The sequence below is a fragment of the Callospermophilus lateralis genome, chromosome X (assembly GCF_048772815.1).
Source record: "Callospermophilus lateralis isolate mCalLat2 chromosome X, mCalLat2.hap1, whole genome shotgun sequence".
Lineage (NCBI taxonomy): Eukaryota > Metazoa > Chordata > Mammalia > Rodentia > Sciuridae > Callospermophilus > Callospermophilus lateralis.
This window is the reverse complement of record NC_135325.1, coordinates 68,757,256-68,783,394: the sequence shown is the minus strand read 5'-3', so window position 1 is coordinate 68,783,394 and position 26,139 is coordinate 68,757,256. Positions and strand designations below refer to the sequence as shown.

General features: G+C 39.9%; 1 protein-coding gene across 8 annotated transcripts in view; it reads right to left on the bottom strand.

Annotated features, from left to right (window-relative positions):
- Trmt2b (tRNA methyltransferase 2B) overlaps window positions 1–25,722 on the bottom strand; it is a 53,605-nt gene extending 27,883 nt beyond the window's left edge. For 6 of the 8 annotated variants that reach the window (XR_013154631.1, XR_013154630.1, XM_077106661.1 and 3 more), the window contains exons 1-9: window positions 25,503–25,722; window positions 24,830–24,912; window positions 23,565–23,701; window positions 20,136–20,171; window positions 19,781–20,019; window positions 18,708–18,762; window positions 16,154–16,288; window positions 15,271–15,370; window positions 14,067–14,137 (exon numbers count right to left, since the gene is read on the bottom strand). Coding sequence is in view for 6 of the 8 variants with exons in the window: in XM_077106661.1 (XP_076962776.1) it covers window positions 14,067–14,137; window positions 15,271–15,370; window positions 16,154–16,288; window positions 18,708–18,762; window positions 19,781–20,001 (582 nt within the window). In the remaining 2 variants the exon portion in view is untranslated. The remainder of the gene's footprint in view (window positions 1–14,066; window positions 14,138–15,270; window positions 15,371–16,153; window positions 16,289–18,707; window positions 18,763–19,780; window positions 20,020–20,135; window positions 20,172–23,564; window positions 23,702–24,829; window positions 24,913–25,502) is intronic. The other 2 variants (XM_077106659.1, XM_077106660.1) reach the window with 2 other exon arrangements.
- Window positions 25,723–26,139: the final 417 nt, after the last annotated feature.

Sequence of the window (26,139 nt, the reverse complement as noted above, 5' to 3'; positions counted from 1 at the left end):
AGGTTTTTGTAAGTACAATCTATGATGTTCAAACAACAAAAAAACCTATCAATGCATTGCTCAAAACATATTCCTGCTATTAAGTGATGCAGGACTATATATCCAACCATCGACTTAATAGCCACTCAGATGTCTAATAGGCATCTTAAATGCAACATGTCCAAAACTGAACTACCTCTGCTTCTACTGCTGGACTATATCCTCTCACCTAGAATACTGCTACAGCCTCCTAACTGATCTTCCTGCTTGAATATTCCCGCTCGAATAATCCATTTTGAACATCACAATCTGAGTGACAGTTGTTAAAAATCTGATCATACATAACATTCACCCTCACCAAAAAACTTCAGAGGCTGGGGGTGGGGCTCAGTGGAAGCACACTTGCCCAACATGTATGAGGCACTGGGTTCGATTCTTAGCACTGCATATAAATAAATAAAATAAAGGTGTAAACAACAACTAAAAAAAATATTAAAAAAAAAAAAGAAAAAACTCCAATGGGGCCAGGCACAGTAGAATACTCCTATAATCCCAGAGGCTCAGGAAGCTGAGACAGGAGGATGGCGAGTTTAAAGCCAGCCTCAGCAACTTAGTGAGGCCCTAAGCAACTCAGTGAGACCCTGTCTCTAAATAAAATACAAAAAAGGGCTGGGGATATGGCTCAGTGGCTGAGTGCCCTCAAATTCAATCCCCTGCACCCCCCTCCAAAAAAATATCTAATGGGAAGCTGGGCACAGTGGTGCATGCCTGTAATCCCAGAGGCTCAGGAGACTAAAGCAGGAGTATCAAAAGTTCAAAGTTAGACTTAACAGCTTAGCAAGGACCTAAACAACTTAGTGAGACCCTGTCTCTAAATAAAATACAAAAACGGTCCAAGAATGTGACTCAGTGGTTAAGTATTCCTGTGTTCAATCCCTGGTACAAAAAACAAGTCTCCAAATAGGGCCCTGTGACAGTGGCACACACCTGTAATCCCAGCAGGTCGGGAGGCTTAGGCTGGAGGATCACATGTTCATAGGAAGCCTCAGCAACTTAGTGAAGGACTAAGCAATTTATTGGGAACTTGTTTCAAAATAAGAAACAGCCTGGTGTGCTGGCGCATGCCTGTAATCCAGTGGCTCAGGAGGCTGAGGCAGGAGGATCACAAGTTCACAGCCAGCCCTAAGCAACTCAGTGAGACCAAATTCTAAATAAAACATAAATAAGGGCCTGGGGATGTAACTCAGTGGTTAAGTGCCCCTGGCTTCAATCCCTAGTACCAAAAAACAAACAAAAAACCCTCTAATTGGTCCTCATTTCATTCAGAGCAGCTAAAGTTCCTCCAATGACCCCTGAGACACTGCATGATCTGGCCTCTGCCAACTCTCACCTCATCTCCTACTATAAGTTTGTTCTTCCCAACATTCCTGGGCCTACTTTCAGGTTCTCCAGGAAGCCAAGCAAGTTACAGTCCCATCCTAGATCCTTTGCAACATCTGTTCTTTTTGCATAGAATGCTCTTCAATCAGACTTCTGCATGGCTAATATGCTCATTTTCTTTAAATTTTTATTCCTGGATTTCTCAACCTTAGCAATACTGACATTTGGGGAAGATAATTCTTTGCTATAGGAGGCTTCCTCATGCATTGTATAGACACTTAATGGTATCCCTGGTCTCTACCCACCAGATACTAATAGCAGGACTCAACCATTCTCCAGTGACATCAACCAAAAATGGCTTCAGATATTGCCAAATATCTCCTGGGAGGCAAAAATGCCCTCAGTTGAGAATCACTGTTTTATTTAAACACCATTTTCTTAGGGATAGGGATGTAGCTCAATGGTAGAATGCTTGCTTAGCATATTGCTTAGCATGTGTTAGGCCCTGGGTTTGATGCCCATTATCACACACACAAAAATAGTACTTTTTCCACTGTAGTCTAACTTAACCCTATTTAAAATTATATCCCACACTTCTCCCAAACCCCAGAACTTATTCTCTTCTTTACTCTGCTATTTTCCCCTGGCACTTACCGCCTCCTTCCAATACACTATAAAATTTACTTATTTTTTTATTGTTGTTTTGTTTTTTGTGGTACCAGGGATTGAACCAAGAGGCACTTAACCACTGAGCCACATCCCCAGCCCTATTTTGTATTTTATTTAGAGACGGGGTCTCAGTGAGTTGCTTAGCACTTTGCTAAATTGCTGAGGCTGGCTTTGAACTTGCAATCCTCCTGCCTCAGCCTCCTGAGCCAATGGGATTACAGGCATACTCCACCATACCCAGCTGTTATGTTTATTTTTAAAAATCTCTTTCCTCAACTAGAATTTAAGTCCCACAAAGGAAGAAATATTTTTGTCATTACTTATCCTACATGTTTAGAATAGTCCCTAGCACTTGTAAGGACACAACAGTGCTTACTGAATGAATAAATGAAAGAAAGAACAAAGATAATGGGACAAAAGACAACAGAAATGTCAATAAAGTCTAAGAAAATGGAAAGCAGATCAGAGTGACAGTGACTTAGAAAGGTGAAGGAAGTTACATGTGGAGTACAACAGGGAAGGACATGACAAGATGTAGGTTTATCAGCCGCAAATGACCCAAGAAAGGCTCACATTTGAAGATGCAATATAGCAGAGGAGGAAGAGATGGGGTAAGGTGCATGGCTAAATGAGAGATTAGTTAATAATCTGGACACAAAACTGGAAAACATCCTCATCCTATCAAGAGCTTCCATTTTCCTCTATCAGAGAACTAGAGACTATTTCCACAGGAGAAAATGAACCTTCAACTGCTCTGAACCTGGTAATACCAGGCAGACACAGTGGGTGATACAGAGATAGAAGCAGGAATAATCAGTGTATGTCTGCATTATTAAGGGCAAGACCCTTTGTCCTCTTTCTACATGTAACTGCAATAGTCACATAGGAGATTTAGAGCTGATTCTCAGGAGACTGGTAGCCCCATAATTCAAATGTCAAGAGATAGAAACAAGCAGGACAAGGGCTGGGGGGTGTGGCTCAGCAGTAGAGCACTTGTCTAGCATGCACAAGGCCCTCGATTCAATTCCTAGCACCAACAAAATAAAATTAAGTTAAAAATCTTATTTACTATCATATATACCTAATTAGAATAAATAAATTTTTAAAAAATCCTATTTAGCTGAGCACGGTGGTGCACACCTGTAATCCCAGTGGCTAAGCAAGCTGAGGTAGAAGGATCACCAGTTCAAAAGCCAGCCCCAGCAACTCAGCAAGGTCCTAAAAAATGTAATGAGACCCTGTCTCAAAATAAAAATTAAAAAGGGCTAGGAATATAGCTCAGTTGATAGAATGCTTGCCTCATATGCACAAAGCCCTGGGTTCAATCCCCAGCATCACCAAAATAAATAAATAAAAAAGGCTGGGGATGAGGTTCAAGTGGTTGAGCATCCTTAGGTTCAATCTTCAATATATATATAAAAAAAGATCAGAACATCTAACAATCACCAGCAATAAACACAAGTATCAGTAAACCCACCCAAACTGAACAGCCAGTCCAGTCCATTGTTTAAGGACTCACTCTTAAATACGAAAAGCCAGGCCAAGTATCACCTGCTATTTTGATTAAAGCCTCCATGATGCAAGACATGCCCAAGACAATAATGAGGAAAAAAAACCCTGAAGGAAACAGACAAGTTGGAGAACAGAAAAAAGCACCACATAAATGAAACAATAAGAGAAATATTTTGAAAAGTAAGGGTAGTAGAAATTCAATAAAACTGTGGGCTTTTTAAAAAATATTTTTTAGGGGGTTGGTGATGTGGTTCAAGTGGTAGCATGCTCGCATAGAATGCTGAGGCGCTGGATTCGATTCTCAGCACCACATAAAAATAAAATAAAGATATTGTGTCCACCTAAAAACTAAGAAATAAAAAAAATATTTTAAAAATTAATATTATATAGTTGTTGATGGACCTTTATTTATTTTTATGTGGTGCTGAGAATCGAAACCCATGAGTCATGCATGCTAGGCAAGCATGCTACCACTGAGTCACAACCCCAGCCCCACAAAGTGTGGGTTTTAAGTCAAGACATTTTCACAAAAAAGGAAGACACAAAGAGAAAATAGGAGAAAGGGGCAAGGCACGGTGGTACACACCTGAAATCCTAGTGGTTCGGGAACTGTCACAAGAGTATCACGAGTTCAAAGCCAGCCTCAGCAATTTAGCGAAGCACTAAGCAACTCGGTGAGACCCTATCTCTAAATAAAATACAAAATAGGGCTGGGGATGTGGCTCAGTGGTCAGTGCCCCCCCGAGTTCAATCCCTGGTCCAAAAAAAAAAAAAGAAAGAAAGAAAATAGGAGAAAGGAATGATTAACAAAAACCATCCAAGAAGTCTAATATCCAAACAATAGGAGGCACAGAGACATCATAGAAAATGTGGCAGAAGAGGTAATCAAAGAAATAACATGAAAATTTCCCAGATCAAAAATATTAAGTTTCCAGAGAGTCAAGGCCTAGAAAGAAAGCCCACATGGCCATGAAGTTTCAGGGATAAATACTGGTTCCATAAAAGCTTCTGAAGGAAAAAAAAAAAGGTGAGGGAAGGGTCAATGAATTATCTACAAAGGATCAAGACTTAACTTACACAACACTGGCAGTCAGTTGACAATGAAATCGTGTCTTCAAATTTATAAAACCAAATGATTTAATTTTTTATTTTTTTTTTTTGGCAGTGCTGGGGATTGAACCCAGGGTCTTATGCATGCAAGGCAAGCACTCTACCAACTGAGCTATATCCCCAGCCCCCCATAAACCAAATTATTTTAAACCCAGGATTTTAAATCTAGAAAATTTATCAGTCATATGTTGATATGGAAAAGAGACTGACAGGCATGCAAAAACCCCAAAAATTTACCTCCTAAGCACCCTTCCTCAGGAAGCTAATAGAGGTTGTACTCTAGCCAAATGAATGTGTAAACCAAGAAGACAGGGGATCTAAGAAACAGAAAAGACCAAGACCGTTAGAACAGCAAGAATGCCAGGATCACAGCTATGCAAATGGCAAAGTGACCCTAAGATGGTGAACTCCAGGAAAAAGATCTCTGGGGAAAACAAACTTAAGATTTTGCTCATACAGAATAGCAATAGATTCACAGAAAACTAAAGAAGTGAAAAAGTGAGGTAATTATTCATGACAATAAAAACAAAATCTTTTAAAATACATCATAGTATATAACTATGAATCTATAAAAAAAGAAAGCATGTCTTATGTGAAAAGTGTAGAACAGTGTACAATAAGCCCTTTTAGCTAAGAAAAAGGGGAGCACAGATATCTCTTGATATTTTATAAAATAAGCAAGAATAAATAGCGTGTTACCATAGCAGGAAAGAAGAAACAGGGTAGAAGGGACAGTGGTGAAAGCTACACCTATCTGAATGTACCTTTTTATGTAGATTTGACTTTGGAACCATGCAAATTTTTTACAAAATTATAAAACAATATTAAATAAATATGAGCCAGGCATGGTGGTGCACAGCTGTAATTCTGACAGCTCTAGAGGCTGAGGTAAGAGGATCACAAGTTCAAAGCCAGCCTCAGCAACTTAGTGAGACCCTAAGCAACTCAGCAAGACCCTGTCTCTAAATAAAAGATAAAGAGCCAGGGATGTGCCTCAATGGTTAAGAGCCCCTGAATTCAATCCCCAATACAAAAAAAATATTAAATCAAGATGAAATTTTATTTTAACCTTTTATTCCATTTATTTATATATGGTGCTAAGGATCAATCCCAGTGATTCACCCGTGTTAGGCAAGTGCTCTACCGCTGAGCCACAGCCTCAACCCCAAGATGAAAAATTCTTAAAAATCAATTCCTGCCAGGCGCAGTGATGCACACCTGTAATCCCAGCAGCTCAGGAGGCTGAGGCAGGAGGATCATGAATTCAAAGCCAGCCTCAACAACTCAGCAAGACCCTGTCTCTAAATAAAATACAAAAAAGGGTTAAGGATGTGGCTCAGTACCAAAAATAAATATAAAGATAATTCCTAAAATCTGAAAGATGGGGGAAAATGTGTATCCAGCATCAGGTTGGTGGCATAACAACAAAGATGAGAATTATTTTCAGGTGGAATAAAAGAATTTGTGATTACCCAGTGACCCATGAGTATCTGATGAATTGCGATTGCTAAAAGTAGGATAGCTTGTGAATTTATCATCATTTAATAAATCCTGACTCTATGGAAAGACAAAAAAAATAAGTGCCACGATTATTTGACAAAAGAAACTGAAAAGAAATCCTGAATTGTTTTTTTCTAATATTTATTTTTGAGTTTTAGGTGGACACAATATCTTTATTTTATTTTTATGTGGTGCTAAGATTCGAACCTAGTACTAGGTGAGCCTACCACTTGAGCCACATCCCCAGCCCCATCCTGAATTATTTTTAAAGAAAACAGTAACTGTATTGTTACTGTTGTTCTGAAATTATATACATACTAGGATAGATCAAATGAGTAATTATGTTAATGCTGCCGGAGCTAAAATTATATGAAAATATAAAATCAAATATTTAAGATTTAAGTAATTCTAAATTTGATTTGGATATATCACTACGGACACATAATAAATTTTCTTTTTAAAAAATACTACCTCATAGCCAGGTGCAGTAGCACACACCTGTAATCACAGCAGTTGGGGAGGCTAAGACAGCAAAAGCACTAAGCAGCTCAGTGAGACCCTGTCTCTAAATAAAATACAAAATAGGGCTAAGGATGTGGCTCAGTGGCCAGGAAGTCCTGAGTTCAATCACCAGTACTGTGACGGGAAAAAAATATATATATACTACATCATTCTGTTCACTAGAAAGTTCTTGAAATATGACCAACCTGGCCTCCATACCATGGCCTCTAAATACTGTTTACCACTCAAAGAAACAAGGACTCCTTAAAGAAATAGCTGATTCCAAATCTCAGGCAGAAAATGGAATAACTTATCATACCAGAAGTTATCAGAGACACCTAGGGCTCTGAGGCAACTTAAAGAAGTTTTAACTAGCCCAAAATGGAATTATTTGAACATAAAATCAACCCAGTATCTTCAGTGGACGGAAACATCAAATGTTAAGAATTCACGAGTTTGGCTGGCTGTGGGAGCACATGACTATAATCCTAGCACTTCAGGAAGATGAGGCAGGAAGATCACAAGTTCAAGGGCAGGGTCAGCAACTTAGTGAGACTCTATCGCAAAATAAAAAATAAAAAGGTCTAGGGATGTAGCACAGTTGTTAAAGTGCCCCTGGGTTCAATGCCCAGTACCAAAAAAAAAAAAAAAAATTAATCCATGAGTTCATAATGATACCAAAATAAACAAATTTAAGCTGACCTCACCTTTTTAGAAATGTGAAAGAATCATGCATTTGCTCTGTTCTTCTTTTACAAGTACAGTGTAACCAAATAATGAATAAGTTATTTTTAGAATAAATGAAAAGGGCACAATAAGACTTAAAATTATCCCCATATTACATACAACCATTCAAGATATAATGGATATAGGCAATGATCAATGACTCCTAAAACCATTAGGTGAAAAGCTGATGGGGAACTTGTTAATGAGTGCAAGTGGCAGCAGCTGAATCCATCTCTGCATCACCAAGAGAGATCCATCAGACCTATTTGTATGAAAATATTATTGTCAAAAATAAAATCCGAGTCAGGTGTGGTGATGCATACCTGTACACCCAGCAATTTGGGAGGCTAAGGCAAGAGAATCGCAAGTTGGAGGACAATCTCAGCAACTAAGTGTGGCCCAGTCTGACAATAAAAAATAAAAAAGGCTGGGGATGTGGCTCAGTGGCTGAGTACCCCTGGGTTCAATACCAGTATAAAAAAAGAAATGCTATGTATATACAGGCAACTCTCCAAATCTGAGACAGCCAACCACCCAGATTGAAAATATTTGTAAAAAAAAATCATGTCTGCAAGGAAAATGTACGGAATGTTTTTTGGTTTTTTTTTTTTTTTTTTTTTTTGTCACTACTCACTAAACAATACAACTTGGCAGGGTTTGTGGCTCTGTGCCAGAGCACTTGCCTAGCATGTGCTGGGTTCTATAATCAGCATCACATAAAATAAAGATAATAAAGGTATTTTGTTCAAATACAACTAAAAATATTTTTTTAAATACTATTTATATTGCTATTTACTATTTACATGGCCTTTTCATTGTATCCGGTATTTTAAATTTTTAATTTTAAAATGATTTAAATTATAGGGAATGATGGATCTAGGTAATACGCAAATACTATGCAATCTTTTTTTTTGGGGGGGGGGGCATGTACCAGGGATTGAACTCCTGGGCACTTGACCGCTGAGTCACATCCCGAGCCCCATTTTGTATTTTATTTACAGTCAGGGTCTCACTGAGTTGCTTAGTGCCTTGCTTTAGCTGAGCCTGGCTTTGAACTCTCAATCCTACTGCCTCAGCCTCCCAAGGCACTGGGATTACAGGCATGCACCACCACAGCTGGCATTCTGCCATCTTATATAAGGGACTTGCGCATTTATGGATGTTGATATCTGTAAGGGACCTGGAACCCAAAACCCACGTGGATACCAATACTTTGAATCCTAATTTGAACAAATCACTATAAAAGTCAAAACTGTTATGAGATCAATGGTCATCAAATCTAAACATTTATATTTGACAATATGGGAAAAGTGCTAATATTTAGGTGTGGTAACAGTATAAGGTTATATTTTAAAAAGAAGTCTTTTTAGTTCTCACACTAAAATATAAATATTCTATGATATGTCTGAAATTTGCTTCAAACCAATTCAAAGGGGATAGATGGAAAGTAGGTGAGAGTATAGATAAAATGATAGGCTATATGTTGATGGTTACTAAAGCTGGGAATGGGTACATGAAGTTTCTTACACCATTCTCTACTTTTATGTATTTGTAATTTTTCATGACATAAAATTAAAAAATTATATAATAAAGAAAACTAAATCTTAGTACATCTACTTTCACTCAGCAGTAAATATCTACATGGTCACAGTAATATAAATTATTAAACAAAAAATGTGCCATAAAGATATTCAAAGGCTGAGTACAATGGAATACACCCGTAATTCCAGTTGTTTGGGAGGGTAAGGAAGGAGGACCACAAGTTCAAGGACAGCCACAACTTGCCAAGACTGTCTCCAAAAGAAAAAAAATAAATAAAAAATAAGGGTGAGGCAGATTTCTGTGGATGTGGATCAGAGTAGCAAGTCCCTGGGTTTAAACCCCAGAACTGTGGGACAAAAGATATTGAGGAGTATAGTTTGGGAGGGGAGACAAAAATAAGAGTAACAAATTTCTTTATGCCATAACCAGAAATCAACATACTATATGTAAATGTTATAGGTTAGAATTAATGTGTATATAATAGAATAATGTAATCTTTAGAAGTATGGAACACCAGCAGAAAGAACTAAAAAAAAAAAAAAAGTTGCTGATTCTGGGGAAAAAGACTCAAGAGTAAGGAGAGGTGGAAAAAGAGGACTTCTATCTCCTTGCTAACCTTTTAATACTGTTTGTTTTGTTTTGTTTTGTTTTGTTTGTACTGGAGATTTAACCCAGGGGCACATTATCATTGAGCTATATCTCCAACCCTTTATTTTTGAGACAGGGTCTTGCTAAGTTGTTTAGGACCTCCCTAAATTGCTGAGGCTGGCCTTAAACTTGCAATCCTATCTCAGTCTCCTAAATGACTGGGATTACATGTGTGCCATTGCACCCAGTTGTTTTTTTTTTGTTGTTGTTTTGTTTTGTTTTTGGTACTAGGGATTTGATCCAAGGGCCTTTACTACTGAGCCACATCCCCAGCCCTTTTTATTTTTTGAGACAGGGCCTAAGCTGCTGAGGGTCTTGCTGAGTAGCTGAGGCTGGCCTTGAACTTGCAATCCTCCTGCTTTAGCAGCCTGAGTATATGGGATTACAGGCATGGGCCACAGCGTCCAATTTAATGCTATATACTTTTTTTTTTAACTCCTCTCTTCAGACTGCACTTCTGTTCTGTCTCATGTTGTCAGGACCTGGAAGATGGGGATTATTTTTTGTTGTTGTTGTTGTTTTAATTTTTCTTTTTTTGTAGTTGTAGATGGACACAATACCTTTATTTATTTTTATGTGGTGCTGAGGATCAAACCCAGGGCCTCACACATGCTAGGCAAGCACACTAGGAGCTCCCCAGGTCAGCATTCCTTAGTGAGTTAGCTTTTCTACCTCCTACCTGGCCACCATCCCACCGTGACTACCTGCTACAGCTGGCCCAGAGAGCTTAAAATAGCAGTGCGAGCTGGTCATTGTGCATGTGCGGGGAGCCTACTTATATTTCTTTGATTAAAAAAATAAATAATATTAGGACTGGGGCTCAGCCGTAGCACACTTGCCTGGCATGTGTGAGGCACTGGGTTCTATTCTCAGCATCACGTATAAATAAATAAAATAAAGGTCTATCAACAACTAAAAACATATAAAAAAGAAAAGAAAATATTATTAAAGATTCTTCTTTGACCTTGATGCTCTGGCTACCAGGTCCCATAAAATTCACATTTTCACTCAAAAGTAGATATTTAAGGCTGGGGATATAGCTCACTGACAGAGACCTTGCCTAATATGTACAAGCTCTGGGTTTGATCTCCAGTACCACAAAAACAGAAATTTAAACCTAAAATAGAGGTGGAGGAGTAGACAAAGATTATTCTTATCTTAAAGGAATGAAATGTCAGCACCAGTAATGGGTATAAATATTTAAAAATCTTAGAACATTAAAAAATATCTTATATGTACATATCCCAGTGCTATATACATAAGATACTTTACAATCAGCATATGGCCAGCATCTGATTCCTTAATGGATTGAATTTTAGGTCCAGAAGAAATTCTGTAGGGAAGAAGAATTCATCTAGATAGATGTAGAGGTTAGAAATTTGCCCAAAAGAAGCTATAAGAGCTAGAATCAAGTAAATATTTGATGAGCATCCACCATATGTATAAATATGTTATGTGCTAGAATACAAAGTTGGATACAACAGAGCTGCTACCTCCAAAGTGTAGTGTAGGAAGCACTCACAAATGAGGAAATATAGTATACTGAGTGCTACAACAGGAGATCCACAGTGGAGATTCAGAGTACAAGAGAAGGAGACCCTTAATCAGTCTGAGGAGTCAGATATGGTTTTCTACAGGCTCCAATGCCTGAAATTAATCTTACAGAATAAATAGAACCAGCTAGATATGGTGGTACATGGCTATCATTCCAACTATTAGGGAGAATGAAGCACACGGATGGCAACTTGGAGGCCAGCCTGGGCAACTTAGCTAGCTAGCTCCTGTCTCAAACAATAAAAAGGACTAAGTATATAGCTCAGTGGTAGAGTATTTATCTAACATATGCAAGGTCCTATGTTTGATCCCCAGTACCAAAAATAAATAAATAATAAGTAGGAGCCAGGCAAAGTAAAATGAAGGCATTCTCAACAGGACACTTAGGCAGGAATGTTACAGCATAGCAGAAGAACACCAGTTCAGAATAAATGGATAGAGGAAAGCATGTGAGGATGTGGCAAAACACGAGGCTAGAAACTTAATGATGATCTTTAAGTAAAACTAATTTATATTTTATTCCATAAGTTATTGGGCAACTACTGCAGAATTTTTAAGAAAAATAGCATGGCGTTTCGTGCCTTTTAAGAATAGTTCTGGCTACTGTAGGGATTATACACTGAGAAGGGGCTAAAATCAGTGAGGCTAGTTTCTAGGTTTGTGCAGTAGTCCAGGTGAGAGAAAGAAGATGGCAATCTGGTATAAAGCGAAATAATGGTGAAGTGAGTAAAATTAAAATATTTCTAGAAAGTAAACTAACAAGGACATGGAAATTGATTAGATATAGCTCAAGAGGAAGATCTATCTAAGATAGAGTCTTTGATGACATGTTTCTAGCACACAGTAGTACCACTAACTAAGGTGAGAAACACAACATTTGGTAAGGTAAATTTAGTTCATGGCAGTGGCCACCAACAGTGGGCACTGCATTCCCCAGGGGACATCTAGTAATATCTGGAGACATTTTTTGATTGTCACCCACCCAGTGGGTAGAAACCAGGGATACTGCTAAACATCCTACAATAGACATAACAGCCCCCACATAACAAAAAATAACCCAATTAAAAATGCTAACAGTACAGAGGTTGAGAAACCCTGATCTAGTGCAAAATTTATTTCAGTTCTGCAAGACAGTCAAGCAAGTACGTTCAGTAGCCTTTTGGAAATGCACATTCCAAAGCTCAACAGGGCGCTAGAAGGCAAATACAAGTTTTTAGGAGTTGTCAATTTATAAGTGGTCATTTCTATCATCAGTTAGGGTTGGTATAATCTCCCATGAATATAACCAGAAAGAAAAGAACCAAAGATAAAGTCCTGGGAGATACCAACATTTATAGTGAAAAAGGGGATGAGAAAAATATCCCTTGAGGAAGACTAGGAAGTGATGAAATAAGAAAATCAGAAAATGGTTTCACAGAAACAAAGAGAAAGCACTGTTTCAGGAGGAAGATAATATGAGGTGGTGTTAAGGAAGAGAAAATTCTGAGTAAGCTAAAGACAAAGTTTCTATTGGATTTGGCAAAATGGAGGTCACCGATGACTTTGGCAAGATCAATTTCTATTGGGGGCAGAAGCAAGAAATATCAAACTTTCTTGAAAATGGGTGATATTTAATACTCTCATGAACTGAAGTAGGTTGAAGGAAAGGTTTATTTTTTTTTTTAAAGTGGGGGTTGCATATTAATAAAGGAGCAAGAATCCTGGGAGGTGGGAGACGAGTCCAAAGAAGGAAAGGATAAGTTTTGGCCAGGGGGAATACTAATCACCTCTTTCACTGTGACAGGAGAGGAGGAGAGGTAAGATTTCAGTGAAATTTGTAGATAGGAGAAGCAACTAAGGAAGTTCTCATCTAATAGTTTTAGTTTTCCAGTTAAGAACAAGCATGGTCATCCGCCAAAAGAAAGGGCAAAGATGATTTGGTAAGAAATTCAAGGAAAAAGTTTAGAATCACTGATAAGGAAGGGAGAAGCAGCTGATGAGGGCTATGGAGGAAAATTTCTGAAGCATGATCCTATATACTAACATGTAGGATCCTAGAGCTGGGTCCCAGCAGGTCAAGTCTGGAGGTCTGAAGATCAAGATGTGTTTTTTATCAGAAGGCTACACCTAACTGTCAGAGATAAAAATTATTAGAAGAATGGGTGCTGGTCAGAATTAATAGGGCATAAGACAGTCAATTGGGAATGTTGTTCAGCCCCTACTAATAAGGCTTTGGCCTTTAAAGTTCCATGAGAACAAGCACTATGTCTATTAACATGCTGAGTCACCACTGTAGCCCCAGTATCTACCATAGTTCCTGACCCACAGTAGGCACTCAATAAATAGTGGGTTCATGACACAGGATATAAAAATATCCCAGAAGTCAACCTCATAACATAGATACCTATCACCACTCCTATGTCTCTCATGATGTTTGTCAAAAAAAAATCCGCCCCCCACAGTATCAGGAATTGAACTCAGGGCCTTGCATATGCCCTACCACTAAATCCCCAGTCTTTATTTTGAGACAGGGCCTCACAAAGTTGCTGAGGCTGGCCTTGAACCTGTGTTCCTCCTGCCTCAGCCTCCTGAGTAGCTTGGATTACAGGCCTGTACCAACTTAATTCTCTATTTTGTTCTGCTAAAAATGCTAGCCTTCCAAGTTTTTCAGACACCTGACACTTGCTCTAGTGACCTCATCAGTACCTCTTTCTTAATACTTTCCAGCTATTAAAGTCCTTGTATGCCTGATATTTCCAATAATAAATGCAGTTCTGTCTCCTCTCTACCCTCACTAAAATGAAACACTGACAATGTTCTCTCCAATTTAAAAGGTCTGCTTTTAGTACAGAGCCCCTCCTCCCCTCCAGCACTAGCAGCAGCTATAATATTAAAATGTCAGGGACACTGCTATTATAGACTGCAATGCCCCAGGTCATCTTCAACCAGCCCTTGTTACTTTTTACCTGAGCCACTTGATTGTGTTTCTGAGGGATGTTTTTCAGATGGTTAGGCTGTACACAGACGATGTTCCCATCTATGGAAAGAAAAAGAATTTACAGTTTTCTTCCTAAAAGATGATTTAAAATAAAGTGTCTGGCAACACAAATTCCCTCCTTCAAAGAGGCACATGTAGATATCAAAAAGCAGAATGATTAATTTAAGCACAGCTATTTTTCAAAGAAAACCTAATTGTTTCCTGGTTTAGCCATTAAGCAGCTAATTCTTAATAGAGCTAGTCCTCAATATTTTCTCCTGTACCTCAAATGCACCATATGACAACATCTGTTTTCTGTTCAGATTTTAAGAGGGAAATAAAATGTAATGGGTTTTGTTTTTCTATTACTGAATAGAACACTGATGTCATATATACACATTTAATTCAACACATGGGGTGGGGAGGAGCCAAATGCTTGCCCTAATGAACTGTCTTTTAAGGCATACAGGCATTAAACAGTGTAAAAGTGATGATGTTTCAAGTGGGTTTATTAAAAATGGGCAAACAAAGCTCAAGAATGGAATCTGGGAATGGATACTAGAATTAAGCATAATGCTACCATGATTTCCCTCACCAGTACTCACTTCTCCCTTCCAATTCTTTTAAGGCAGATTTACTACAGAAAGCTTTAGTTTTCAGAGCTTTAAGGGTGTAAAACAGGAAAAGAGACTCTAATGAGGACTCTTGCTCCCAGTACGGAAAATAGTATAAACAATAACAAGAACAACAATGAGGGCTAGGGATGTGGCTCAAGCAGTAGTGCGCTTGCCTGGCATGCGTGCGGCCCGGGTTCGATCCTCAGCACCACATACCAACAAAGATGTTGTGTCCGCCAAATACTAAAAAATAAATATTAAAATTCTCTCTCCCTCTCTCTCCTCTCTCTCACTCTTTCTTTAAAAAAAAAAAAAGAACAACAATGAGACAGCAGCAGCAATAATAGTAAGATTTGCTGAGTGTTTACTAGGTATCAAGTAAATTGCTTTTAGAAGAAAGGGCAAGGCTTATGATTTCTATCACTATACTACAATGACTACCCATCAGAAAGTATCCCAAATCAACCATGTGATCGTGTTCTGTATCAGACTTCCATTTCAACCTTCTTTAATTCACTATATTTCCTACTCCTACTGACACTGTTCTCCATGTCCTTCCTTAAACCTTCAACTGACCTCTCCAAGTTCCCACGTAGTACCCCACAGTCTTTGGATTCCCATCTGGGCCTCGGTTCACAGAGAAGGTGGACTTATTTCGGTAACCACTGATGATAGGCTGGAGTGGGCAGAAGGACATGGGGACAAGAGGTCAAACAAATCCAAGGAGTAAAATAAAGGGAATGCAGAAATGTTCTCTTAATGAAAACAAATGATGCTCGCTTGGAAGGTATGGCATACATGGAAGACTGTGGCCAAGATGATTCAGACACTCAATTATAGGAGTTCCAATCTTGCCTTAAAGCAGAAGGCAACAAACTTGTTCTGTCAAGGGCCAGAGTAAATATTTGAAACTTTGCAGGCTGTATGGTTCATGTCACAACTTCTGAACTCTGACTTGGTAGCATAAAAGCAGCCACAGGAAATATATCAAAAGGTGAGTTTGGCTGTGTTCCTATAAATCTTTATTTACAAAATCAGGCACAGAACAGATTTGGCCTGAGGGCCATAATTTGCCAACTCCTGCCATTCACGAAATTATGCCTCTCTGAGGTCTCATTGAGGAGTTTTCTAAAGCCTGGAATCTCTCTAAGGAGATAATAGTGTAGTGGATGATAAGGGAGGGCTCTATATCAGAAAGACCTTAGTGAGAATCTCAGATCTGGAATTTTCTACATATAGTATCCTTGGAAAATTCCTTTCTTTTCAGCCTTAATGTTTTCTTCTATAAAACGATAGTACCTACCCCTCAGCATTATTGTAAACAGTAAAATGAGACAATGATGCATAATGATCAACTAGAATAGGACCTGGTCCCCAGAAAGTGCTCAGTACATATTAGCTGAAATCATTGGCCATTAACAAGACTTAGTAGGTAAGGAATAGTGGGGTGGAAGCTTACAGAGGGTATAACAGGATGGAGAAGACAACAGAGCCCCTCAGATTTGGGTGCAGTGATTGTGCCATTGACTCTATCGAGCATTTGTAGGGAAGACTCTAGCCTTTGTAAAATTTTCTTCTGAGCTTCAAATTTCACCTGTAAAAGAATATAAGCAATGAAACAAAGCTTTTTGTAGTTTCCCCTCAAAAAATGAAAAACAAGGGCTGGGGTTGTGGCTCAGTGGTAGAGTACTTGCCTGACACGAATCAGGCACTGGGTTCAATTCTCAGCATCACATATAAACAAAAAAGTCCATCAGCAACCAAATCATTCATGTTATATATATATATATATGAAAAACAGGAAAAGAAGGGTATCCCACAGATTTGTGGGTTGTAGTCTCTGCAAATATAGAACCCAAAAAGATGAACAGCAAGAGACCTAATAAGGTATTGGAAAAAGGTCAAGAGTGAGCTCTGGGAAAAAATAAAAGAGTGAGCTCTGTGTAAACTCACCCTACTAATTGACCTTTCAGATCGAACACTCAAGGTATATGTCACTGCTGTCCAGTAGAACTTTCTAAAATGAAAATGGTCTATTTGTACTATGTTCCACATATATAGTAGCCACTAGTCACATGCAGCAATTGAGAATTTGAAATGTGGCTGGTGGTTGGATGCAGTGGCACACGCCTATAATCCCAGCAGTTTGAGAGGCTGAGCCAGGAGGATCATGAGTTCAAAGTCAACCACAGCAACTTAACAAGGCTTCAAGCAACTCAGTGAGACCCTTTCTCTAAATAAAATATAAAAAAGGGCTGGGAGGAAAAGGGGTTGTGGCTCAGTGGTAGAGCACTCACCTAGCATGAGTGAGGCCCTGGGTTCAATCCTCAGAACCTCATAAAGACAAATAAGTGTAGTGTATCCATCTACAACCAAAAAATATTAATAAAAAAAAGGCTGGGAGCTGGGCGCAGTGGCGCATGCCTGTAATCCCAGTGGCTTGGGAGACCAAATCAGGAGGATCAAGTTCAAAGCCAGCCTCAGCAATGGCAAGGCACTTAGCAACTCAGTGAGACCCTGTCTCTAATAAAATACAAAAATAGGGATGGGGGATGTGGTTCAGTGGTTGAGTACCCCAAGTTCAATCCCCAGTACCAAAAAAAAAAAAAAAAAAAGGCTGGGGATGTGGCTCAGTGGTTAAGCACCCATGGGTTTAATCCCCGACATAAAAGAAAAACAAAATGTGGCTGGTGGAGCTAAAGTGAATTTCTAGTCTTATTCTGATTAACTTAGAGAGTCAGTTCTGCTATAATGTGACACTGTTTCTATACCATGCTGTGCTATGTCAAAAAAAAAAAAATTACAGGGCTCATAGTAGAAATAGGGTTAGGCACATAACCTTCCAAAACTTTATCAGAAGAACACTCCTAGAAAAGGAACCCCAAAAAAGTGGCAGCATTTAACGTACATCAAATGATTAAGAAACACAATACTCTGATAAGACTAGACTTTAGGAGGTGGGGTTGTGGCTCAGTGGTAGAGCACCTGCCTCACATGTGTTAGGCACTGGGTTCGATCCTCAGCACCACATAAAAATAAATAAATAAAATGAAGGTATTGTGTCCATCTACAACTTAAAAAAAATAAAATAATATTTAGACTATACTTTATCCAGGCTGGGGCTATAGCTCAGTGGCAGAGAGCTTGTCTAGCACATGTGAGGCACTGGGTTCAGTCCTCAGAACCACACACACAAAAAAAATAATAAACAAAATAAAGGCATGCTGTCTAAAAAAATTTTTTTAAATATACTTTACTGGGCTGGGGTTATAGCTCAGTTGGTAGAGTGCTTGCCTTGCATGCACAAGGCCCTGGGTTCAATCCCCAGCACCACAAAAGAAAAAAAAAAGAAATACACTTTACCCAAAGACCTGAGGTTTGCTTGTAAAAGTGGGCTACAGCTCAGAGTAGCCCAGTGAAGTGGTAAAAGTGAGTCAAATGGAACATTCTAACAGAGGCAAAAGGGTGTGGCTTATAACACACAGGCAACTAAGGTAGCCAATAGATGTATACATGCACACCTGAAATATTTTATGTGTTCTTACATATCCTGGTTTACCTGGGTGCAGATTTCTTTCACCAAGAATTTCTCACAGACACAATTATTCCTAAGCAAACATGAAATTTGCATTATGCTCAAACTGCTCCCTAATATGTCAATCTACTGAAACAAATTTCTGTTTTCAAAACAAGCATTATGGCAGAATTGACTGTATTTAAACAACCACATGTGGCTAATGGCTACCCTGTTGAAAAGTGCAGTTATATGAAACAGCAAAAGTACTGCTCCTCACACACACAGAGCTATAAGACAAAAACAAGCAAGGAATAAATCAGCATTTTTATCTGTGGTTTGAGGGTTTAGAACATATAACTGGCCTAAAGTTCAAATTGTGGAGTTATTAGCATAATGTGTTTAAGGACCTGTTGAGACTGTCTAGTCAGGCTTCCCATGAATCTAATACCATTCTGTTGCTGGGGAGAAGGGGTTAAGATTTAAGCTGGGCACCTACTTTGAGTTGTTCTTCATAGCTTAGCCTCCAGAGAGGTGTCACAACATCAGCCAACCTTGAATAAAATAATCCATGCACTTTATTAATTTTGAAATATGCACTGAGCACCTACTATGCCTAAGTACTTCCTGCCACCACTTTCTCTGGTGTTTTACTTATCATTAAGAATAATAAGCTCAGGGCTGGGATTGTGGCTCAGTGGTACAGTGCTCACCTAGCATGTATGAGGCACTGGGTTCCTCACCACCACATAAATGTAAAATGAAGATATTTTAAAAAATAATGATAAGTTCAAAAGGCAGACACACAGAAATTGGGAAACAGAGGCACAAAAACCCCTCTGGGGATGTAGCTGAGTGGTAGATCACTTACCTAGAACACAAACTAGGTTCAATCCTCAGTACTGCATAAAATATAAATAAATTACAACATGCAACCTAGGGCTGGGGATATAGCTCAGTCAGTAGAGTACTTGCCTTGCATGCACAAGGCCCTGGGTTCAATCCCCAGCACCAAAAAAAAAAAAAAAAAAGCAACTCTCATGCCTCAAGGGAGATGGAGTCTGGGAGAAAAGCCCATTTTGTTGTTGCCTACTTAACAAAGAACAGATGGGCAAACCTAATATAAGAAAAATCCAGATTTATCAGGTGGTAATTAATCATATTACAAAAAGCTTCACTATTGGGTTCCTTTAAATAGCTTACCTCCCTGATGCTTTTAAAATATAATTTAATTTAAAAAATACATTTATTGCATAAAATGAGGTATATTTATGTTTGCATGGCTGCAATGGGACTATTCATTTCTAATCCATCTAATACCATTCTGGGTCCCTGGTTTTCAGCATAACTATCATGGACCCTTTTTAGACACAAGGTCCAAGTTCAATATCTTCTTTTTGACAACTCTCAAAGACAAACACATTTTCTGTGATCTCAAAACATTTCAGGCAATTTCCTTCAGATGTTCTCGTGAATCATTGCAATGCCACATTAGTTATATTAGGAATACAGAATTTCAGTAGACCCACAGATTCAGACTTGCTAGAAAAAGTATATTGAACTGGGTCTTACCTTTCCTGCCAGGAACCATCAAGTGGTCCAAGATAAGTTGGTTTCTCCCAACTTTTTTGACCTCTTGGACACTTCTTGGATATCCCATGGCTGAAATTTCCTTTACATGCTGTGCCCCAAGAGGGCTGTGACCAATCTGATGGTTTTCTGGCACACCAGGGAAGCAGTCCTGGTTTGGAGAAGAGACCCACTCTGGAGAGGGAGCATCTCAGACTGTACATTAGGACTCCTCTTAATGCCTGCCAACCAAAGACACACACTGCAATTCATCTGCACAAAAGGCAGAAATATAGAAATTGGGAAACAGAGGCACAAAAACCCCTCTGGGGATGTAGCTGAGTAGTAGATCACTTACCTAGCATATACAAGGCTCTAGGTTTAATCCTCAGTACTGCAAAAAATATAAATAAATTACAACATGCAAATCCTCCTCCATTCTTATGGAACTCTCCAGCACCTAGCAGTCAGTGTTGGCACAGAGTAAACATTCAGTAAAGTAAGCCTCTTGAACACAAGTGATTTAGCACATAAAAGGCAAGGCCTTAAGCCCAAATAAAGAGATGAAGAAAATATAGTCTTTGTTACGCAGGGAAGAGTTCAACTCTCGATACATTTCTGTAGTCTCTCCTTTTCTCTATTCTGCCCTCTCAACGAACAGCCAATCAACTAACTAGTAGTATTAAGTACTTACTATGTGCAAGGTAACCTGTTAAGATACTTGAGGAGTTAGAAAGGTTACAATCTAATTGAGGAGATCAAATGCCAACACAGGAGCTGGGTGCAGTGGCACATACCTGTAATCCCAGCAGCTCAGGTGAGGCAGGATGATCTTGAGTTCAAAGTCAGCCTTAGCAAGGCTCTAAGCAACTTAGTGAGACCTTGTCTCAAAAATATTTTTAAAAAGGCTGTGGATGTGGCTCAGTGGTTAAGCGCCCCTGGGTTCAAACCCTTGTAGAAAAAAATAATAATAATGCCAACACAGGAAAGGCACTAGAAAATAACACAAAATGCTTGGTTCCTGGTGAGTTCTCAGGAAAAGCTACACAGAGCAGGAAGGAAGGCAATGCATGTCTTAAAGGATGGTGGGGAAGTAAACTATATGTTTGAAGAACAGTAGGTAAACTTGTTTGGCTGAAATGGTAATTCATTTCAAGGAACAGAAGCAATGAGGCTGAAAAGTCAAGTCAAAGTGACATTTGAAAGAACTTTAATGCCTGCATAAAATACAGACTTTATTGTGAAGGCAACAGTGAGTTGATAGAGGATTTCTGTAGAGAAATAAGATGAAATAAGGAGGCCAATATAAACCAAGTTTATGTTGAGTTTGAAGTGATAGGAAAATATCCAAATGGAAATAGCAAGTAAGTAGAGAAGGAATACAAGCCAAGAAAGAAGTCAGAACCAGGGATTAGATCAAATGTTTATAAGTATGAGCTGTAAGATAAAATGAAAGTTTTGAGTAAAGAACAAAAGGCCAATGACAAAACCTGGGGGAAAGATAACATTTAGAGAGCAAAAAGAGACACTGGTGACTCAGAAGGAGAACCAGGAGCGTGTGGAGCCATGGAGGATACAGAGGCGCCTTTGATGTAGGATTGACACATCCTATTAAATCTAAGGGGTGGGGGGAAAAAAGTAAAAAAGAAGAGAAAGAGCAATGGGAAATGGTGGGCAATAGGAACACATCAAGGCTTTCAGACATCTGGAGTACAGCCCTGGCCTGGGCTATCTGACTCCAATATTTACTAGATAGGTGGCATGGTAAGTATTCCCTCTGACCTTCCCTTTTTTTCACCTGTAAAACAGAGATAATAACAATACCTATCTCATATGGTGGTTGTTAAAGAAAGATAATAAAATTACTCCTGGAGGTGTAACTCAGCAGTACAGTGCTTGCCCAGCATGAATGAGGCCCTGGGTTCCATCCTTAGCACTTCAAAAATAAAGTAAAAAATAAAGCAGAAGATGAAATAGAGATGACATCTATAAAGCTCTGAGCACAGTGTCCAGTACCTGGGCAAAAGCTCTTCAGTAAGTATTAATATCTGTCACAATGTTTTTAAAGACAGCAAGGAACTGAGTGGGAGAGACAATATTGAAGACACAGGGAAGAGGGGGAAGGAACATTGGGAGTTAAGATGAGAAGAGTTAAAAAGATGGAAGAGTTAAAACAGATGACTGAGAACACAAGTGGAAGGCTCCTACATAAAGAGGAAGGAATCTCTCTTCCTCCAAAATAGGGGTCTGGGGGCTGGGGATGTGGCTCAAGTGGTACCGCACTCGCCTGGCATGCGTGTGGCCTGGGTTTGATCCTCAGCACCACATACAAACAAAGATGTTGTGTCCGCCGAAAAAACTAAGAAATAAATATTTTAAAAATATTCTCATTCTCTCTCTCCCTCCCTCCCTCCCCCCCACCTCTCTCTCTTTAAAAAAAAAAATAGGGCTCTGGCCAGGCTTGGTAGCACATACCTATAATCCCAGCAACTAGGGAGGCTAAGGCAGGAAGATCGTGAGTTCAAAGCCAGCCTCAGTAACTTAGAGAGATCCTGTCTCTAAAATAAAATGAGCTTGGGATATTGCAGAGTGGTTAAGTGTCCCTAGGTTCAATCATTGGTACAATTTAAAAAAAGGCTCTGTCCTTTTGCCTATTTACTTTAGGGTATCTGTCCTTGCTGTGTGAATGAATACCTTCCTTAAGTACTAAGAACACTTGAATGGATTTGACCTGACAACCTACTGATCTGCTAAGAAGTTACCTTCTAGCCATTGCTCTATACCTTAGATGCTGTCCCAACGTTAGCTTAAGTTAGCTTAAGTCTGTATTATGTGTTTGCAGTGGTAGAGATCAAACTCAAACCCCAACCATTCTATGCTAGTGTTCTACCACAACCCCAGGCCTTTTTATTTTTTGAGATAGGGTCTCACCAAGTTGCTAAGGTTGGTCTTGAACTTGCAATACTCCTGCCTCAACCTCCAGAGCTTCTGGGATTATAGGGATGCACCACTGCACCTCCCCGCCCAATGTATTTTAAAGTCCAGTGTATGCAATGGATTTATTTACAAGGATCTCTCCATGAAGATCTCTACTAATGCTAAACAGCTGCCATGATCGATAAATAACTTAAAGAATGTTGACATGGTACTTTGATATTTTACTCCATACACCATTTTGTATGATTACAAAGTACTAAAGAAAGTAGCTGTCTCAACATATGATTACTTTGGGGTTATTTCAAATTTCCAACAGAATATATTTAAGCTGGTCCATAGTTCAGGTGTTAATATTCTCCATTCAACTCCTTGGCAAGAGGCAATAAGATGTCACAGTAAAGAACACAGGCTTCGCTGGGTGTGGTGGCATACACCTGTAATCCCAGCAGCTCAGGAGGCTGAGGCAGGAGGATCATTAGTTCAAAGCTAAACAATTCAGTGAGACCCTGCCTCTAAATTTAAAATATACAAAATAGGGCTGGGAATGTGGCTCAGTGATTGAATTCAATCCCCGGTACCACCACCCCCCTTCAAAAAAAAAAAAAAAAAAAAAAAGAACATAGGCTTCAAGGGTTGGGGTTATATAGCTCAGTGGTAGGGTACTTGCTTAGCTCAGGCAAAGCCCTGGGTTTGATTCCCAGCACAGCCAAAAGAAAAACTAAAGAATATAGGCTTTGGAGCCATCTTCTAATCCTAGCCCCATTCACTAGTTGTGTGGCTTTGGGCAAGTTACTTAAGCACTGTGTATCTCAATATCACCATCTATAAAAACAGGAATGGCAACACCTACCTTTCAGAATTGTGGTGAGAATACATGTATATGAAGTGTTCAGCAGGTGTTCAATGTGTGTCACTGCCTTTCCTCAGGCTACGATTTGAAGCATGTCACTTGGCTTCTTCATGATTCAGTATCTCCAACCTATAAAACTGGTGAGGCAAGTGTTGTGAGGATATATTGTGGAAATTTAGAAAATAACACACACACCTACAATAAAAATTAATTTAAAAAAAAATAACACACACTTTCCTGACTCTGCATGAGTGTCTGTTGCAGTGTGGTGAGATCATAGCCCACCCAGGACCACCTGTTAATACTATCAAAAGTGTGTGACCTCGTGGGCTGGGGTTGTAGCTCAGTGGTAGAGCACTCACCTAGCATGTGTGAGACCCTAGGTTCGATCCTCAGCACCACATAAAAATAAAGTCATAAAATAAAAGGTATTGTATCCATCTACAACTAAAAAAAAAAAAAATTTTTTTTTAAAGTGTGTGACCTGGGGCTGGGTTGTAGCTCAGTGGTAGAACACTTGCCTACACATGGGAGGCACTGGGTTCAATCCTCAGAACCACATAAAAATAAAGGTATTGTGTACATCTACAATTAAAAATAATTTTTTAAAGTATGTGACCTCTGATCATCATTTCTTCAAGATGAGAAAAAATGTATTTAACATAGAGAAGAGCAAAAGCCAGAGAGAGGCAGGAAACAAAGGATGAATGGTCTGGTTGGGGTGAGGTCATTGGCCTTGAAGCCCTGACTACAGGAAGGGGTCCTGTCCCTCCAGCTGGCAGGGAAGTAGGAAGGATGAAGAAACTTATAGGACTATTTGGGGGTTGGTTAAAGGACAGATGAAATGAGGAATTTGAAGACAGCTATCCTTAGGCTACAACACTAGGACATTTTGGGGAGCATGTGGATCCTCTCACTGGTGATTTCCATGATTGTGATTCTTTTGCCCTGTACCCCAGCACAGGGTCCTTGTCCATCTAAGTATTTTCCTCCAAATACCAAACATTGTCTAAAATTGGACTCTACCCAGGGTCTCAGTTAGCTGGGGCAGGAGGACTGCAAGTTCAAAGCCAGCCTTAGCAAAGCAACTTAATAAGACCCTGTCTCAAAACTAAAACTGATAAAAAATAAAACGGGCTGGAGATATGGCTCAGTAGTAAAGCGACCCTGTGTTCAATCTCTGGTACAAAAAAAAAAAAAGATAAGAACCCAGAAGGAAGTTGGCAACGCAGGGAATCTAGTCTCTCTCAAAACTCTGGTTTTACCTGTCAAAGTGAGTTCCATTTGTTTCTTAATGTCAGAGTGGGCATTTGTTCACAGAAAGATTACTCTCTTCTTACGGTTTTCCCTGTAAATAAACGTTAGCGTGTTTTCCTTTATAAAAGAAAAGTATTACAAATGCTTCATTCCTACCTCAGGAATTGATCAGAAAGGGCCCCAGAGCCTGCAGGGCTTCAATGGCTATTTACCTCCAAGGCTCAAAGAGGTTCTACTTAGACTACATGAAAGCTCTGTACTGCGCAGGGCCAAGTATACCCTTGGAGCAAAATGTTCACCACTGTACACGCAGACAGGTCCTTCCTTCCCCCACCAGCCAGCACATCCATTCCCCTCTTTAGGCAAGCTCTGGCCGCACGTGTTTGTAAGAAGGCTTAACCAAGCAGACCCCAGGAAAGTCTACGACTTAACGTGGGACGGACTGCACAGCCAGAAAAGGCCCGGAAGTGGGGAAGGGGGGAACAAAGGAGTTGGAGCACAGGCAGACGCTGGGCAGACTGGATGCCACCCTTGTGCAGCCACTTTCGGATCCTGTCCGCAGCCCCTCGGGCCTCTATATCCCGCCCCATGGGCAGTTCGGCGCTGTGAGCAGGTTTTCGCCCAGTAGGCTTAAACTGGGTTTTCCGAGCTACTTATCCTCCCCCGGCTTCCCCGCCTTACCTTCCCTTCGTGACTAATAAATTCTCTTAGTAATCTGAGGCGGCAAACGAAAAGATCAGCGGACGGCCTGGCTCGCTGCCTCAGAGGAAGAGTCACAGCCTGCTTGGGGCAGCAGCGGCCACCGGGGCTCCTCCCCACGCGGGCGGAGCCGCCGTCCCAAACCGCTGGACTAGGAAAGAACACTACACTTCTTTGCAGGGACTGCTCCAGGGACCTGCTTCAAAAGTATTTATATCCTAAAGGCCCGCCGACTTCTCTCTACAAGTCCCCTCCCCTCCCCTCCCCTGCCCTCCCCTCCCCTGCCCTCCCCTGCCCTCCCCTGCCCTGCCCTCCCCTGCCCTCCCCTCCCCTCCCCTCCCCTCCCCTCCCCTGCCCTCCCCTCCCCTCCCCTCCCCCCCCCTCCCCTCCCCCCACCGCCTGCTTCTTTTGCCTGGTCCCATTTGGTAAGTCCTCTAAACCTAGAAAAGTGATTTAAAAAATTCGCGCTAGTGTTAACAGCGTTTCCCATCACAGGAATGGTTCATTTTAACTCTTTCAACCCAAAGAATGTTTTGTTTGTTTTTACGAAGAATTGAACCGAGGAGCTCTTAACTACTGAGCTACATCCCCAACCCTTTGGGGTTTTTGTTTTGTTTTG